This window comes from Rhinatrema bivittatum, chromosome 4 (genome assembly GCF_901001135.1).
Source record: "Rhinatrema bivittatum chromosome 4, aRhiBiv1.1, whole genome shotgun sequence".
Lineage (NCBI taxonomy): Eukaryota > Metazoa > Chordata > Amphibia > Gymnophiona > Rhinatrematidae > Rhinatrema > Rhinatrema bivittatum.
In genome coordinates, this window is record NC_042618.1 from 196,389,618 (window position 1) to 196,406,762 (window position 17,145).

A 17,145-nucleotide genomic window follows, 5' to 3' on the forward strand; every position below is an offset into this window, starting at 1 on the left:
AAATGGAAGCACGTATAGGAGCAGTGGAGGACCACACGGATACTTCTGATTCACAGCTCCTTGCTCTAAAAGCAGATTTGGAAAAACAAACCAGGAAATTTGACGACCTGCAGAACAAGTTGCAGCATGGAAACCTGAGATTTATAGGGTTTCCTGAATCCATTCGTGAAGTTGATCTGGCTGAGCTTTTAGAGGGCTGGTTGCCACGTGTATTTGACTTACCTGCAAAATATGGTGCCCTCGGATTGAGCAGGCCCATCGATTAGGCCAAAAGGTGGCCGACCAGAGTAAACCACGTCCTATCATTGCTAAGTTTCTAATTTCATCTCACAAGATGGCTATTCTCCAAGCTTACAGGAAAAATCGTACTATCCTATACAAAGTCTATCCAGTTATTTTTCAGGACTATTTGGTGTTGGTGACGGCACAGAGGAAGGTCTTTGCCCCGGTCTGTGCAAAGCTTGTGCAGAAGAAAGTGCCTTTTGTTTTACAGTTTCCAACTAAATTAAAAATTATGTGGAAAAATGAATCTATGTTTTATAATTCTGCTGATGAGGAACTTAAATTCATACAATCAATGTACCTGCTGCCCTTGGAGTGAGCAAAGTCTGTTAGCCAGTTGTTTTTTGTTGCTACTTTTTTGGATGTGTGACATGACAGTAAATCTGCCTTTGAAGTTCTTGTAAGACATAGAGACCACACAGTTGTTTTTGGGCTGAGTTCCACGAAGACTAAGATAGCCTCTTTTATTTGCTTGCTTTGCAGCTCTATGTTACTGGGGAGTCTGATGAAGTTTTACTATTTTGCCTCAGTTCTTCCAATTCTTTCCCCTACACTAACAATTCTTTCCCTTACACTGACTCCTTTTTCCCCTACACTGACTCCATTTTCCCCTTTGGCTTCTTTGACATACATCTATTAATATTTTTCTTTATGCCACATAATTTTTTAGCTTTTCTGTTTTTGCCATATAAACTGTAATTCTTTAAGTTCCTCTCTTCTTTACTTTCCCCTGTATTCTTATATTTATTTTATATGTGTTGTTCCTTAGTTGTTCGGTTACTTGACTTAATATTATATTCATTGTTCTATGTTCTACTGTAAAGCTCTTTTAGCTGCATTTTGTTTACTGTAAACCGATGAGATGTTCCCAGCATTCATCAGTATATAAAAACTGCTAAATAAATAAATAAATTAAATAAATAAATAAAAATGATAGGGAAGGTGAATGGGCAGTTGTTTACAAATTGTAATATTTACACTCCAAATGTCTCTTAGCTTACTTTATTTAACTAAGTTGGCGATACTACTAGCTGAACATGACCGAGGCCTCTTAGTTGGGGGCAATTTAATTGTGTGTAAAATCCAGCCCTGGACAGGACGTCTGGGAGCCCAGGAAAAGGGAACTTTGTAACGAGAGGGGTTTCTTACATGTGTAATACATTAGGCTTCATAGATGCTTGGAGATTACTCCACCAGCTGGATGTAGAATACACCCATATCTCGAGAGCACATGGAATGGGCTCTAGACTCGATTATTTGTTTATAAAAGATAATGATCTTGCAAAAGTGCTACAGGCAAATATAGGACCCTTAGAAATCACTGACCATGCGCCGGTGACCCTAGACTTACAAGAATTTGGTCAGATGCCTGATCATAAGCTGTGGAAATTTCCCAAATATTTGTATGGAGATGCTGGCTTTCAGACTTTTTTTACATAAAAAAATGGGAAGAGCATGTTCGTAATAACTTGGAGCATAAGTTTCAACCCCTCTTGTTTTGAGAAACTGCAAAAGTGGTACTGTGAAGAGAGATTATTGACTTTGTTGTAACGCATAATAAAGCAATGATTAACCAAATTCAACAATTAAAGGGCCAGTTGAGGGAGGCCAAAGTGACCTATGAGAATAAGCCAGCTCGACAAATTAGGGAAAAATTGGTTAATACGCAGTATGCACTAAACTCAGTGTTACATCAGAGAGTGCAGAAAAACTTTTGGTATTATAAGGCTAAGTACTATCACTATGGGACCAGGTCAGGGAAAATACTTGCTAATATGACTAAATCTTGGGGTGGAGAGTGGTATAGCTCAACAATGAGAACTTCACAAAATAAATTGGTTACCTCTAATAAAGATATTAGTGATACATTTTGTGCTTACTATATGGCACTGTACTCAGAGGAGCCAATCATTGAGACCCGAACTGCAAAATAGTTACAAGATTCTGATCTGCCCCAACTGACAGATGCTCAATTGGCTACACTTATCATGCCAATTCAGTCCCAAGAAGTGTTGACTGGTTTTAAGTAGGCTGCACTGTTCAAAGCGCCTGGCCCTAATGGGTATTCAGCTAATTTTTTAAGATATTAGCTATACAACTAGAAGTGCCTTTGAGTGCAGCATTTACAGTTCTCAAAGATCATGGGTATTCACCTTATTCAGCTAATTTGGCATATATTACTGTAATTCCTAAGGCTGAGAAGGACCTTGCCTCCCTGGTCTCGTACCGACAATTTCTCTTTTAAACTTTGACAGTAAATTGTTAGCTAAAATCATAACTGATCATTTGGCTAATGGCGTGCCATATTTAATAGAGAAAGATCAAGTAGGATTTGTTAAGGGAAGAAATTCCTCATTAAATGTTTGAAAAATGTTGTCCTCCTTAGAGGCTTGTCAGTGATGAGGAATCCCATCGATGTTGATTAGTTTTGATGCTGAAAAAGCATTTGATCGAGTAAGCTGATCATTTATGTTTGCAGCATTGGGAAAAATGGGTATTGAAGGATATTTCCGTAAGGTAGTGGAGGTGCTATATCATTCTCCTTTGGCATCTTTCTTGTTTAATGGAATTCGCTTGGAGCTTATTGAGCTTTGGAGCGGAACACAGCAGGGATGTCCCTTGTCTCCACCATTATTCCTCATTAGTTTGGAGCCCTTGCTGAATGAAATTAAAAGTAATGGTAATATTAAAGGGATATCTATGAAAATGGGGGACATAGCACCATTTAAATTGGTTGCTTTTGCAGATGATATTTTGGTGCATCTCAGTGACCCCTAGGAATCTTGGTCAGAGCTGTTGGCAGAATGTAACGATTGTGGTGGGGTTTCAGGACTCAAATTGAATTTAGGTAAATCTAGGGTCTTGTTGACTAAACCAGAGCTCCAAACATGGTGGAAAGAAGACTTCCCTGTCCCTAGGATAGAGGAGTCATTATTATACTTAGGTGTGCTAATACTAGGGGTGTGAATCGTGTGATCGATCGTCTTAACGATCGATTTTGGCTGGGGGGGAGGGAAATCTGATCGTCGTGTTTTTTGTTTTTTTTTAAAAATCGTTAAAAATCGGGGGAGGGCGGGAAAACCGGCACACCAAAAAAACCCTAAAACCCACCCCGAACCTTTAAAACAAATCCCCCACCCTCCCGAACCCTCCCAAAATGTTTTAAATTACCTGGGGTCCAGTGGGGGGGTCCCGGCGGGATCTCCCTCTCTCTGGCCACGACTGCATTAAGAGAAATGGTGCCGGTGGCCCTTTGCCCTTATCATGTGACAGGGCAAAGGTAGCGCCGGCGCCATTTTGATTCCTGGCTCCCGACGTCACGCGTGCAGATCACCCCCGCTGGACCCCCAGGGACTTTTGGCCAGCTTGGGGGGGCCTCCTGACCCCCACAAGACTTGCCAAAAGTCCAGCGGGGGTCCGGGAGCGACCTCCTGCACGCGGGCCGTATTGCCAATCTTCAAAATGGCGCCGGCGCTACCTTTGCCCTCACTCTGTCATACGGGCGACGGTATGAATTTAAAATATTGTAAGAAGAATATACCTTAGATTCCATTTTTTGCATACTTGCAATTACGACATTGTGTCACTTCTTTGATCTTGTCTGTCCCCCACAATCAAGCTTGGGAACTCCTCTCAGATTTTCTTGATCTGGATGATCCAAGCAGAAACAAGATATCTTTTTGATACAAATTGTTACGTAAAAGGAACTCTACATTAACTTGGCTTACCTTAGTGGAGGGGTGGAACAGGGAATTGGGGCTAAACTGACCTCTGCTTGTTACGCGGGATGTTTTCTGAGCGTACACTCTTTGTCTGTTAACATTAATCTCATGGAACTCCAATTTAAATTATTGCGCAGATTTTATATTCCTGCTAAAACAGCTTGTCGGGTGGGTATAACTGGGTGGTGTCCCAAATGTGTGGAAATGGACAGTTAGGACATCAATTTTGGACCTGTTCCTTAATCCACAGATTTTGGGAGGCCATCCAGGACTATTTAAATATGATGAGTTGCGTTTCCTTTTCCTTAGTGGTTAGCATCTTTATATGGAATGACATGAGAGGAATAACATTTCCTAGTAAAAATGTTAAATAGTGGTTCCAGCTGACATTGTTGGCAAAAACAAATGTACCTTACAGAAATGATTGTCTCCTGATTCACCTACCATGATGCAATTGAGAAATCTTATACATCAAACATGTATTTTGGACAAATATATTGAAAAAATTGAATGGTTCAAGAAGAAATGAGATTTTGTGAACCACTGGGATATCTATTTGAATTCTTTGTCTCCTTTGTGAGGGGTTTGATTGTTAATAATCTGTCTACTGCATTTTCTACCAATCTTTCACTGCTGACAGCAGCCTGTATGGCTTATCACCTTGAGTGAAGATGGTTCAGGATCTGGGGAGGGGGAAGGAAGGGGGATTGGGTTGCTGCTGGTTTCTCTCTTATATATTTGCTAAATTGTGATCTCACCTGGTGGATTGCAGAAATCCCTTCCATCAGGTTGCTTCTGGTTAATGTTACCACTTTTGATGTTAGGATCTACTAATGGGAAACTTGAGCTGATATTGTTTTAAAAATGTTGTATCATGCCTGGGTTGTAACGCTGATAAATAACTGGGCAACTGTTACATGTAATGTTTTTTGCTGACTTAATAAACACAGTCTTTAGGCTTTTGGGAAGCCTTCTGATACCTTCCAGTGCAGATATCACAATGCCACATAGTCTAGTGGTGTTCAAAATAATTCATTTAATGATGCAAATGAATAAAATCAGTAGAATACACATTGGAGAACAATACAATTCATACAGAAAAAACAAAAGATAATTCACAATTCAAAAAGTTACAGTCACTGCAAATCATACACTAGTGGTTTTCTTCACCAACCACTTTGGAAAAAGACCCTCCCTGGGCCTTCCCCTTATTGATTCTTGCTTTCTGGTGTACACATCTCCATAGCTGAACTGGTACACTAGACCTCTTGCTGATACACTGTTGAGGAGCAACTCAGAGTTAGATACATTCAAGCTGGCAGTCTTTATTTTGATTCCAACCAAAAATCTACTTTCAAATACTCAGAGCATTCAGTGAAATGCAAAGAATATGGGACTAACTATCTTCACGAATGTTCACCTCTTTTGGTTCTCTCAATTTCAAGGTCCTCTTGGACTCCAAGAAATCTTCCTTCTTCTTGAAGCACTGAGAGCTGTAAACTCAGTAACTTTCCTAGGATGGAAAACTGGATGAAAGAACATGAGACAAAGTGGGCTCATGAGTTTTGTGAAAGTACATTCCCTGCATGACACCTCCCACTGGGGAGTGTCGGGGAACACCTACACAGTCCTGATCTCTCTGACCTCACACATCTGGTGTCTGTAAAGACTCTGAAATATATAGTATTCAACACTTTGGGGTAATTCATACAAATGAATGCCACAGATCTCAGCTGGGGAGCTCATTTGAATGGATCACACCCAGGGGTTCTGGTTCTTCCAAGAAAAGAGATTGCACATCAGTATGCTGGAATAAAGGGCAGTACGTTATATTTTAACAGTTTCAGAAATTAGGGTCCCACAAAGTTGCCTAAATTCAGCTCAATAGTCAGATAGCCATATTCTACCTGAACAAGCAAGGAGTTACCAGATCTTTCCTTCTGTCTCAAGAAACCATCAGAATATGGAATTAGGCCATCTCCTAGGAGTGATTCTAAGCGACACTTATGTGGCAGCAAAGAGAATACTTAAGCAGACAATCTGAGTCACCCACAGGATCCTCACCTTAGTCAGAGAGTGACGATTTATATCTTTTCTCGGTAGGGAAACTCCAAGATAGATATATTTGCCACCTCTAAGTACAAGGAGGCGCCAGTTTCCCGCTCCAAAAGGAAGTTAGAAATCAGATTAGCATTGAATGTGTTCTTTCTAAATTGAGGAGAGGGTCTGCTATATGGTTCTTCTCCAATACTTTAATAAATCTCAGAAGAGATCAGGGAATAATGATTCTCCTAGCTCCCTCTTGGCCAAGACAAATTTAGTTCTTAATCCTGTAGGATTTATCTGTCAGGAAACCAGTCAAGCTGGAAAATATTCTCAGCACTGATATTGGAGGACAGGGAAAATTACTTCATCCTGTTCTTCAATCTCTTACCCTCACAGCTTGTGTATTCAGAGCTAGTTAATTCATTCCTATGGCCTCTCTGATTCTATTTCTCAAGTGCTTTTGGATTCTTGGAAAGATTCCATTACAAGGTCCTGTGATTATAAATGAAGGAGATTTGCTACCTGTGTGATGGAAAGCCCTTGGAACATTTTTCCTGTTCAATCAAAAATTGCTTGATACTTTCTATATTTGTCAGTCAGGTCTAAAGAGCAATTTTGTTAGAATTTATTTGAGTGCAATTGGAGCATACTACTGCCATATAGAAAGAAGACTTATTTCTGCACAATATTTAGTTGTAGATTCATGTGGGACTTACTTCATTTGAAACTTCCCATCAAATATCCCACAGTGGTATGGGACCCTCAGCAAGATCTTCACATAGTTGTCAAAAACCCCATTTGAGCTTCTGGCTTCTTGGGGAGTAAAGTACCCAGTTTTCTTTCTTTTTTTTTTTTTTGTGGTCATTTCAGCCTCTACAGGCTTGGAGAGCTTGATGTCTTAGTAGCTTATCCACCTTATACTAAGTTTTATCATAGCAGAGCAGTGCTTTACCCAAATGCTAATTCTGTCCAAGGTATTGAGGGACTTCAACATTAAGCAGTCAATTCATGGTCCTTACAATATTTTTGTTCCAAGAGTCCTTGTCAATAACAGTGAACAAGCTTTACATACCTTATATTGCAAGAAAATAGGATGCAAGGTATAAGTACTATACTAAGTAAAACAACTAAGCCCTCACACATACAAGAATTGTAAAATCAATTCAATAGACCTTCATAATAGACACTTCCAACCTGAATGCAAATGGCCTTCATGTTACAGTTCCTAATCCTCCACAGCTGCCAATCCAGACCCTGAAGAAGGATGAATGGAATTAAATGTTGCAGGGAGTCCAAGTCCTCCTGTTGCCCTCAACAATGGCAAACTGCTTACCAGAGTTTCCGTCTTATCAACCTATACCCCCATCCAGCATTGGGGCAGCACCAGAACTAGCTCCATCGACCTCAATATGACTAATATTCTCCCAGCAGCACAACCATCGCAGGGAAAGTCTCTTCTGGTGGTTCCATTCTCATATCGGCTATATCAATAGGAAAAGAGAGGATCTCCTGTGAGTCAGGGCTTAGAGAAACCTTGGTCTCAGGCTGAGGAGAAGCTTGCTTCCCTTCATCAGCAAGAAGAGGCACTGACCCAAACAACCATGCTGGAATATTCTGGGCTACAAACCTCAAAATAGAATCCCTTGTTGCCAAATCTGAGGGAGGTAGAGGAGCATGCACACCTCACAAACCCTTCCTCTTCTTCCCCATATTCAAGTAGAAAAAACAAAGAGTAAGGTATGAGCCCATGGTCTAGTTTTCTATTCCTGGAACTCCATCTTCAATTCCCCTATGTCCAATTATTTTAAGTTAAGGTTTTCTTCTAAAAGTGAAATAAATAAAATACAAAAAGTTGTTTCTTTTACCCAGCAAAATACAGTTTATATGCTTTTGGTGAGTTGTTCTCATCTTCCCCTTTTTGTTTAAAACAACCCTTAGAAAGGGAGTCTAATCAGCATGGTTGATGATTCACCTTGTCTTTAAGAAAGTAATTGATACAGGGGAATTACCACTTAAACATACCATCTCTCCTCTTTTTCGGGAGCTGAGCTTATTACTATAGGGGCAATTTTCAAAACTATGCAGGTAGTTACAAAGTTCATGGGTACCTTTCCCTGTGTACTTTGCACCAGTTCTCAAAGGGAACTTAAATGTGTACTTTGCCTTTGGAAATTGCCTAGAGAAAAAATGCACACTGAGATTTGCATATGCTTTTTCCCTGAAAAACAACTTGCATGACCACTTGTATTGTTGCCTCCCCTAACCTAACCTGGCTTTTGATCCCGCCTACTTTTCTAGCAGGTAAAAGTAGGCATATTGTTAATCCCTGCATATACTTTTATCTGCGTACAGGTGGTCATTTTCAGACCTGGGTAAATGGCTTTTGAAAATTGCCCTCCTAATGACAGAATGGGGGCACACTTCACAGCTGTGTGGGCATAGAAACTATCACACATTACCATAAGGGAGATATTCCTTCTTCTCAAAGAAATCTCTGAACAATATACTATATGTGTGACTTGTTGTTCCTCTGACTTCAGAGAGAACTTCCTTCAGGTAAGCAATTTCCCTGTATGCATGTCATTGACTCATCTGACCCAAAACACCCTGGGAATGCCTCTATTTAATTTGGATAAAAAGTTAGCATATTGTAAAATTCCATGCATATTTTCATTCTAGGTGATCTAAGCACAAAATCACAGTTACCCAACTAAAATCCTTTGAAAATTGTCCTCCCCATGTATGCATACCTCTTTGTGCATATGCATGGATATGCATACGATTGCATATGCTGAGATTTGCATAAGTGTTAATGTTACTGTACTTACAGATGTTTGTGACACTTTTGCAGAGAGCCATTGCCTGGCACGTGGGATGACAAGCTGGATGCCTTCCAGAAGCTGCTAGTCCTACGCTGCCTCCGAGGAGACAAAGTTACTAATGCCATGCAGGACTTTGTGTCTGCAAATTTGGGGCAGAAGTTCATTGAACCACAGGTACTTCACTGAGAAAAGATGGCAATGCAGAAATCAATGAAAACATTTCATGCTAGAACAACTTAGATAACCGATATCTTCTTAGCCTATCCATCTCCTGTTACCCAATTCTTTGGATTTCTTATTGTGAAAAATTGCAAATCATGCTTTTCCCACATACCACCATGGCATTTTCCTACTTTTTGCTCAGTTACTTAGGGGAAAATGACTGTGGGATGGATGGAAGGAAGTGACAAAATGAATATGACAGTGGAATAAAATCATATAGAAAACTGGTAGGGAAAAAAAACAAAAGAATGGAAGGAGACAAAAAAAAAGGATGAGAAACAAGAATTTAAGACAATGAAAGAGGCAGAGAAGCCAAATAAAGAGAAATGATTTAAAGGAGAAAGAAAAGATGTAAAGAAAGTAATCTATGAAACCATTCTGAATCTTTTTACCTTCTAGACCTCAGACCTGTCAGTAGTGTTTAAGGATTCAAACCCTACAACACCTCTGATCTTCGTTTTGTCCCCTGGGACAGATCCTGCTGCAGATCTCTACAAGTTTGCAGAAACAATGCGATTTTCAAAGAAACTGAGCGCCATTTCTCTAGGGCAAGGGCAGGTGAGCATCTCATCCTAACACCGAAAGTCCTGGACATCTCTCGCAAGCTTGTGAGTGTGCTGTCAGTCAGATAAGGAGACTTCTGTTCATGATCATGAATAATGTTCTTGTGTTCCTCAGGGCCCACGTGCAGAAGCCATGATGAGAAGTTCGATGGAGCGGGGGAAGTGGGTCTTTTTTCAAAACTGCCACCTAGCCCCAAGTTGGATGCCATCACTTGAGAGACTCATAGAGAGTATTGATGCTGACAAGGTGAAAAATACATTCCCAAACTTGAGATTCTGTTTTTATCAAGACATTATGGCTGACAGTTTGACACTGTCAGCCATAATATCCTTATTGATCGCCTTACCGACATAGGTATCTCAGGAACAGCCCGGAGTTGGTTTGCATCTTTCCTAATCAATCGTCATAACAGAGTTAAAATTGGTAACCATGAAATGAACCCCATTATTTATTTATTTATTTAAAAAACATTTTCTATACCGTCGTTAAGTTATATACCATCACAACGGTTTACAGAAGGGCATGATAAAGAGAAATATGGGTGGTATAGATTACAAATTACTCGTGTGCCATCATAGTATGGTAACAATTTGAAATAATAAACTAGGTGTGTAAGTTAAACCTGATTGTTAAGAACAAATTAGGTGGTTTGATTTTAACATTAATATGCTTATGTAGGTTACTAAAAACTTCTAGCTTGGTGCATCCTATCGCTCAACTATTTTTCTCCTTTTCTTTATCTTTATAAAATGCTTGTTTAAAAAGCCAGGTTTTCAGATTAGTTTTGAATAATTTCAGATTTCTCTGTAGTCTTATTTCGAGTGGCATGGTATTCCAGAGTACAGGACCAGCAAGTGACAGTGCTCTTTCCCTTACTTGCGTGAGATGTGCTGATTTGACAGAGGGGACAGTTAGTAGAGCTTTATTTGCAGATCTATTAATCTAACACATGGCGTACCACAAGGATCTTCTCTCTCCTCTACTTTTTTCAATATTTACCTTCTGCCCTTATGCCAACTTCTTGTCAACCTTGGACTTACTCATTTTATCTATGCTGATGATGTACAGATACTCATCCCTGTCACAGATTCAGTGTCCAATGCTCTCAAAACCTGGAACAGCTGCCTTTCCTCAGTCAACTCCCTCCTCACCAACCTCAAGCTGGCCTTAAATACATCAAAAACAGAGCTCCCTTTTATCTCCCCAGCTCACCTTAACCCACCTCCCTCAGTGCACCCCTTCTCTTTCTCCCAACATGCCAGAGATTTAGGCGTCACTCTCGATAACCATCTCAGTTTCCAAAAACACATCAACACGACAAAGACTGTTTTTACAAATTGCAGGTACTAAAGAAACTAAGACCTTTACTACACCACAATGACTTCCGAACTGTCCTCCAAGCTACCCTCTTCACGAAGATCGACTACTGCAACTCTCTTCTCTTAGGCCTTCCAGCAACTTCTATCAAACATCTCCAAATGCTGCAAAATGCAGCAGCGAGAATCCTAACTAACTCAGGCAGATCAGACCACATCACTCCGATCCTCAAAGACCTCCATTGGCTCCCGATCACATCCAGAATCTTCCATAAGAGCCTTACAATTATCCCCAAAACCTTGCACAACCAAAACATTCATTGGCTTAATGACTCCCTCCAATACCACACCTCCAACAGACCCTCCAGAACCACTTACAAAGGATCCTTAGCCACTCCTGCTCACATTCTCACCCAACTCCTATCCACCAAAAAACGTGCGCTATCCTTAGCGGGACCAACATTATGGAACTCTATGCCATCTGAACTCCGCCAGGAACACTGCACTGCCACCTTAAAAAAAAAAAAAGCTAAAGACTTGGCTGTTTGAACAAGCCTACACTTGAACTATCTCCCTCCGCCATGCCACACTCCCCTTCTAACTCCTCCTCCCCCTGAAGTCTACAAGCAATTGTATTATAGTTATTGTTCTATCTCTTGAAAATCCTCTCCTAGGTCACTTGACCCTTTATTTTCTCCTACTCTCCCAAGTTCTTCTATCTTTTCTTCTACTCTCCCAAGTTCTTTATCTTTCCCTCTCGGTTCAAATTATTATTCCCCTGTTACCTGTAAACCGATGTGATATGTCTGTGAACGTTGGTATATAAAAGTTTTAAATAAATAAATAAAAATAAGACAATTTTATCTGCAAAATTTTCATTTTCCTCAACTTCAACCGTAATCCTCTACTGGGAGTCAGTCCTAAATGTTTTCCTCCTGTGCTTTTGAGCCTTTCCTACACTTTCCTCTTGTTAGTCCTCTCATTTTCCTCTTTTTTGCTATAGTCTTTTACATTTTCTGATGACAGGCAAGAAGAGTCACACAGGTGAGTCATATGACTTCTATTGTATACCAATATTGAGCATGCTGCCAGTTTTCTGGTAAAATCTTTTAAGGCATGCATTGAGCAACCCATGCAACTATGGCTCTGCAGCAATTCAGCATTGCTCTTTCCCCCATCACTGTGGAATTTTTCAAGGAAGCTCCACAGCTACCTATCTTTTCAGGAAAATTTCATCTTTTTGCATTTCTGCACCGTTCCCTTTGTCCCATTGGTGTCCCTAGACAGGCTTTTGGCATTTTGAAAACTTTTCTTTATTTTCACCATCCCGTGGACAGTCAGCTGAAACTACTATTTTTCTTTGCAGTCCCACAGTGTTGGTTACCTGATTAGTGATTTTTATTCTTACTGCATCTTTTCCCTTTGAATTTGCTGCATCTGTTTCATTCAGAATGATTGAGAATCAAGCCAGCATATTCAAGAAGAGCACAAAGTTCTATAACCCCATGAGCAAAGGCCACAGCATCTTTTACTGAAGGATCTATACTAAGATGCCGCCTAAAGCAGTTCAGGGCCAGAAGGAAAGACATCATGTCCACTTCCTGGTATTAGTAAATCCAACTGAAAAAGCTGGCGTTGAAGTTCAAGGAAAAAGCCCAGAGGGCCACCATGTCTGTTCTAGTGGCCAGACATTGTTGATGATAATGTCTGGCCACTAGCACATGTCTGTGCTAGTGGCCAGACATTATCGAGTAAGAAAAGGGAAGTGATTATCCCCTTGTACAGGTCCTTGGTGAGGCCTCACCTGGAGTACTGTGTTCAGTTCTGGAGACCGTATCTCCAAAGAGACAGAGACAAGATGGAGGCGGTCCAGAGAAGGGTGAATGGTCTTCATCGAATGACTTATGAGGAGAGATTGAAGAATCTAAATATGTACACCCTGGAGGAAAGGAGGAGCAGAGGTGACATGATACAGACTTTCAGATACTTGAAAGGTTTTAATGATCCAAAGACAACGACAAACCTTTTCCGTCGGAAAAAAATCAGCAGAACCAGGGGTCACGATTTGAAGCTCCAGGGAGGAAGACTCAGAACCAATGTCAGGAAGTATTTCTTCACGGAGACGGTGATGGATGCCTGGAATGCCCATCCGGAAGAAGTGGTGAAGACCAGATCTGTGAAGGACTTCAAAGGGGTGTGGGATAAACACTGTGGATCCATAAAGTCTAGAGGACATGAATGAAGAGTGGGTGGCTCATGGGAATGACGGCTACTGCCTGGAGATAATACCCTTATTCAATAAACATACACACGGTTAATGCGACTCCAACATTGCTCTAAGCTTCAATGGCAAGAGGAAACGTGGAAAAAGATTTGCATTCACAAAAAAAGCGGGGAGTAGCTTGCTTGTTACGGCGGTTACTACCCCAAACCAAATAAGCCTGGTACTTCACTTTCAATGCATATCCAGCATAAATCTCTGCTTCTACGGCAGGGGAGAAAGACTGTTACATCACGCATATCCAGCATGGCTCTCTGCTTCAACGGCAGGGGAGAAAGTCTCATAGTTAACTTTCAATGCATATCCAGCATAAATCTCTGCTTCTACGGCAGGGGAGAAAGACTGATACTTCACATATATCTAGCATAGCTCTCTGCTTCAACGGCAGGGGAGAAAGTCAGATACTTCACTTTCAATGCATATTCAGCATAACTCTCTGCTTCAATGGCAGGGGAGAAAGTCAGATACTTCACTTTCAATGCATATCGGCAGGGGGAATGAAGAAAAGTAGATCTATATACAGACAACAACCAACAAGGCCTGAATTATTTAGTCTGGGTAAACAAATAAGCATGGGTATAGCTTGCTTATTGTGGCGGTTACTACCCCTAACTAATTAAGCTAGATATTTCACTTAGAGGCAGTTCCAACACTGCTCTCTACATTAATGGTGGGGGTGGAAGGGAAATAGAATCAAAAGGTTACTAAGAGCCAAGAGTAACAGATAAGTATTAGAAAAAAAAATGCAAAACTTGCTGGGCAGACTGGATGGGCCGTTTGGTCTTCTTCTGCCGTCATTTCTATGTTTCTATGAGGCCCGTAGTCTCTTCAGTGGATAGGTCCATGGCTCAAGATAAGTCTCAACCTCCTCATTCAAGCTATTGCTAGATCTTGAAAGATTCAGCTCATGAGTATAGAGCCACAGATAGAGACATCAATGATTAAGCCCATGATTATGAGGGCTCAAACATGGTGAAAGTTCATCATGTTCCAAAGCAACCATGCCTGGAGTCCTCTTCGACTTCCCTTCTTTAGATCAAGCCATACCACTCTCTTAAGTGTCATCATTAGCGCTTCAAGAGTCATTTCTGCTTAGCTTTTGAATATGTCCAGTCCCCTCTGAAGCTTACCCCAGTGTGGTCAATAGTGATGATCAGGGCTGGGATCAACAGGATAGTCTCAAATCAATGATTCAGGTGCATTAAATTGCATGCATTAGTGACTTTGAAACTAATGGGTTCATTGAGAAATCCACAGGGAAATTGCATCTCCATGTGCATTGAGGTTGCAGCTGGGTTTGTCTGCCCATGGTGAGAATAGAATCAGCCCTTTTGATTAAGGAGTTTTATGGTGACCCTGTCTGCCTTGACTGTGGATACATTTGTGATAAATTGCAGAAGGACCTTGTGAGACTGGAAGATTAGTCATTCAAATGGCAGATGAAATTTAATGTGGACAAGTACAAGGTGTGGTGATTTGAGTCAGAGCTGAGTCTCTGTGCTGTAAAACTTTGGGTGTTTTCCTTAAGGTGTGAAGGTTACATTGCAGGAAGTAAAAGGAAACTATATTTCCCAGATGCCCTGGTAGTCAGCCCCAGGAAGGGTTGGGGGCAGGGAAACAAAGAGGCGGTGTCTTCCTAGGGAGGGATAGTCTATCTCACATAAAGAGAGGAGCCCTCCAGAAAGGGACAGGCAATTCAGGAGAGCTCAATGGAAGGCGAGGAGGATGGAGAGGCTGAGGCAGAACAACAGTGCCCAGGCACACCTTTATTCTAAAGCTAAGTCAGCTCTAAGATATCTCTTTCCCTTTTACTTCTGTGCAGCAGTTTGGGTGAATAAGAGTCTCTAGCACTGCTATGGGGTTAATTAGAGTGGCTAGGTATTATTACGGAAGAAGCACAGGTAGAAGGTTTTATTTAAATGTTGAAAGCACTTATTTTGGTGGTTGGGAACCAGGTAGGAACTACTATGAAGAAAAGGAAATGTTTTGGGAGTTAACAACCCTATGAGCTAGTAGCTGTGTAAAAAGGGTTGTAGTATTAACCTATGGCAGGTGTTGAGAGTTGTAATTAGGGCTATGCAGCTGGCCTAGGGAATCTTTCTTTTAATGGGGTTTTCCCAGCACTACCTTATATCTGGGAGAATTAGGAGCTGCTGTTGTATTAAACCAGTTTTGCCTATATGTATGTGGAAGGAAAGCATAGTAGAGCATAGAGAAAGAAGCTTGTTGTTTTAGTTTAACGAATCATTGGTTTAAAAGGATAGGAAACCCAAGTTCACATTGATTGGGTGGAAATGCATTTCAGGCAATACTTTTATGTAGTGAGTGACTTCTCTTCTGTGAAGTTTGTTTCAATAAACTCCAGAGCACTAAATGAAGCTACTGCCTGGGTGTAACACCTTATTTTAAGTTATGGCAAAAGGGTGCCATGCCTGGAAGGTGACTCTTACTTTTAGTATGGAATGAGTACGGACCTGTCTCAATCACCTAACTTTATGAGGGACTTCCCACATAAGTAACTTTAACCAATAGCCTCCTTGCCTAAAGATTACACTGTCAGCATTACTCGCAGGAAAACTTCAGTGTTGACTCTGTTGCAAAGGAATCTGCTGCAGCAGTCCTTGAGAATAAGCTTCCAAGCCTGAAGTCACCCCAAAGGACCTGCCACTAGGGGCACCACCTCCACCACAAAGGTGATGCATATTAGAAATGTGCATCATTTTTTAAAATCATTTCAGGCTTAGTTTTCGGGGCTCCTGTGGGAAATTTCTTTTTTTTTTTTTGAAGGCCCCCAATTTTCAGGTTAGTGCACATTAAAATTAGAGCACACGAAATTTAGTGCACATGAAATTTCAGAAAAATTCCATTCGTTTTTTGGTTCCCCCGAACCATGCCGTGTTAGGCAATTTTGTTGAAATTGCCTAATTCTGGAAAAATTAATGCACATATCTAATGCATATAGGGAAAAATAACCCTTGCTGTAGTTGCACGATGTTAGATTCCATATTAGGAACTACTAGGGATGTGAATCGGGCTTCGGACGATTGAAAATATCGTCAATATTTTCAAAATCGTCAGAAATTGGGGGCTCCCCAAAATGATAGGAAAACCTCACGATATTGATCGTGGGGGTTCCCTTATCGTTTTGGGGGAGGGCGGGGAAAAGGCACACAAAAATAACCTCTAAACTCACCCTGACCCTTTAAAAGTAATCCCTTAGCTTCCCCCACCCTCCCGACCCCCCCCCCAAAACCTTTTTACAGGTACTGGGGGTCCCGGGAGCGATCTCCCGCGATCTCCCGCTCCGGGCCGTCCTCCGGCTCCCGGGCCGTCGGCTGCCACTAATCAAAATGGCGCCGATGTCTCTTTGCCCTTACCATGTGACAGGGTATCCGTGCCATTGGCCGGATCCTGTCAAATGGTAGGAGCACTGGATGGCCGGCGCCATCTTGTGCTCCTGCCATGTGACAGGGGCTGACCAATGGCACCGGTAGCCCCTGTGACATAGTAAGGGCAAAGGCTATCGGCGCCATTTTGATTACTGGCAGCCGATGGCCCGAGTGCAGGAGACTCTTATTCAATTGCCAAAAGCGTTGACCACAATCCAAATCCTGAAAAAGAATATCAAACCTGGTAGGCACATGTTCAGACCACGTAATATTCCCAATACAACCCCCCACCACTTGGTTCTGAAATAACATCAATAAGGAAGAAGTCAATGCGGGAATAACATCCATGGGAGGAAGAAAAAAAGGTATATATGTGAGAATTAGAATATCTCTGCTGCCATATATCCACTAAACTCCATTGGGCCATTAGTAAGGAGAACATTTCCCTCACCCCTGCAAGGACGAGAAGGCCTGGTGCAAATTATCTAACATTGGGTTTCT

The 17,145-nt window shown here is 41.3% G+C and overlaps 1 protein-coding gene across 2 annotated transcripts in view; it reads left to right on the top strand.

Annotated features, from left to right (window-relative positions):
- The window catches only part of DNAH1 (dynein axonemal heavy chain 1), a 1,058,897-nt gene that overhangs the window by 934,088 nt on the left and 107,664 nt on the right, over positions 1-17,145 (top strand). For both annotated transcript variants that reach the window (XM_029599497.1, XM_029599496.1), the window contains exons 67-69: positions 8,902-9,046; positions 9,494-9,652; positions 9,773-9,904. In XM_029599497.1, coding sequence (XP_029455357.1) covers positions 8,902-9,046; positions 9,494-9,652; positions 9,773-9,904 — 436 coding nt within the window. The remainder of the gene's footprint in view (positions 1-8,901; positions 9,047-9,493; positions 9,653-9,772; positions 9,905-17,145) is intronic.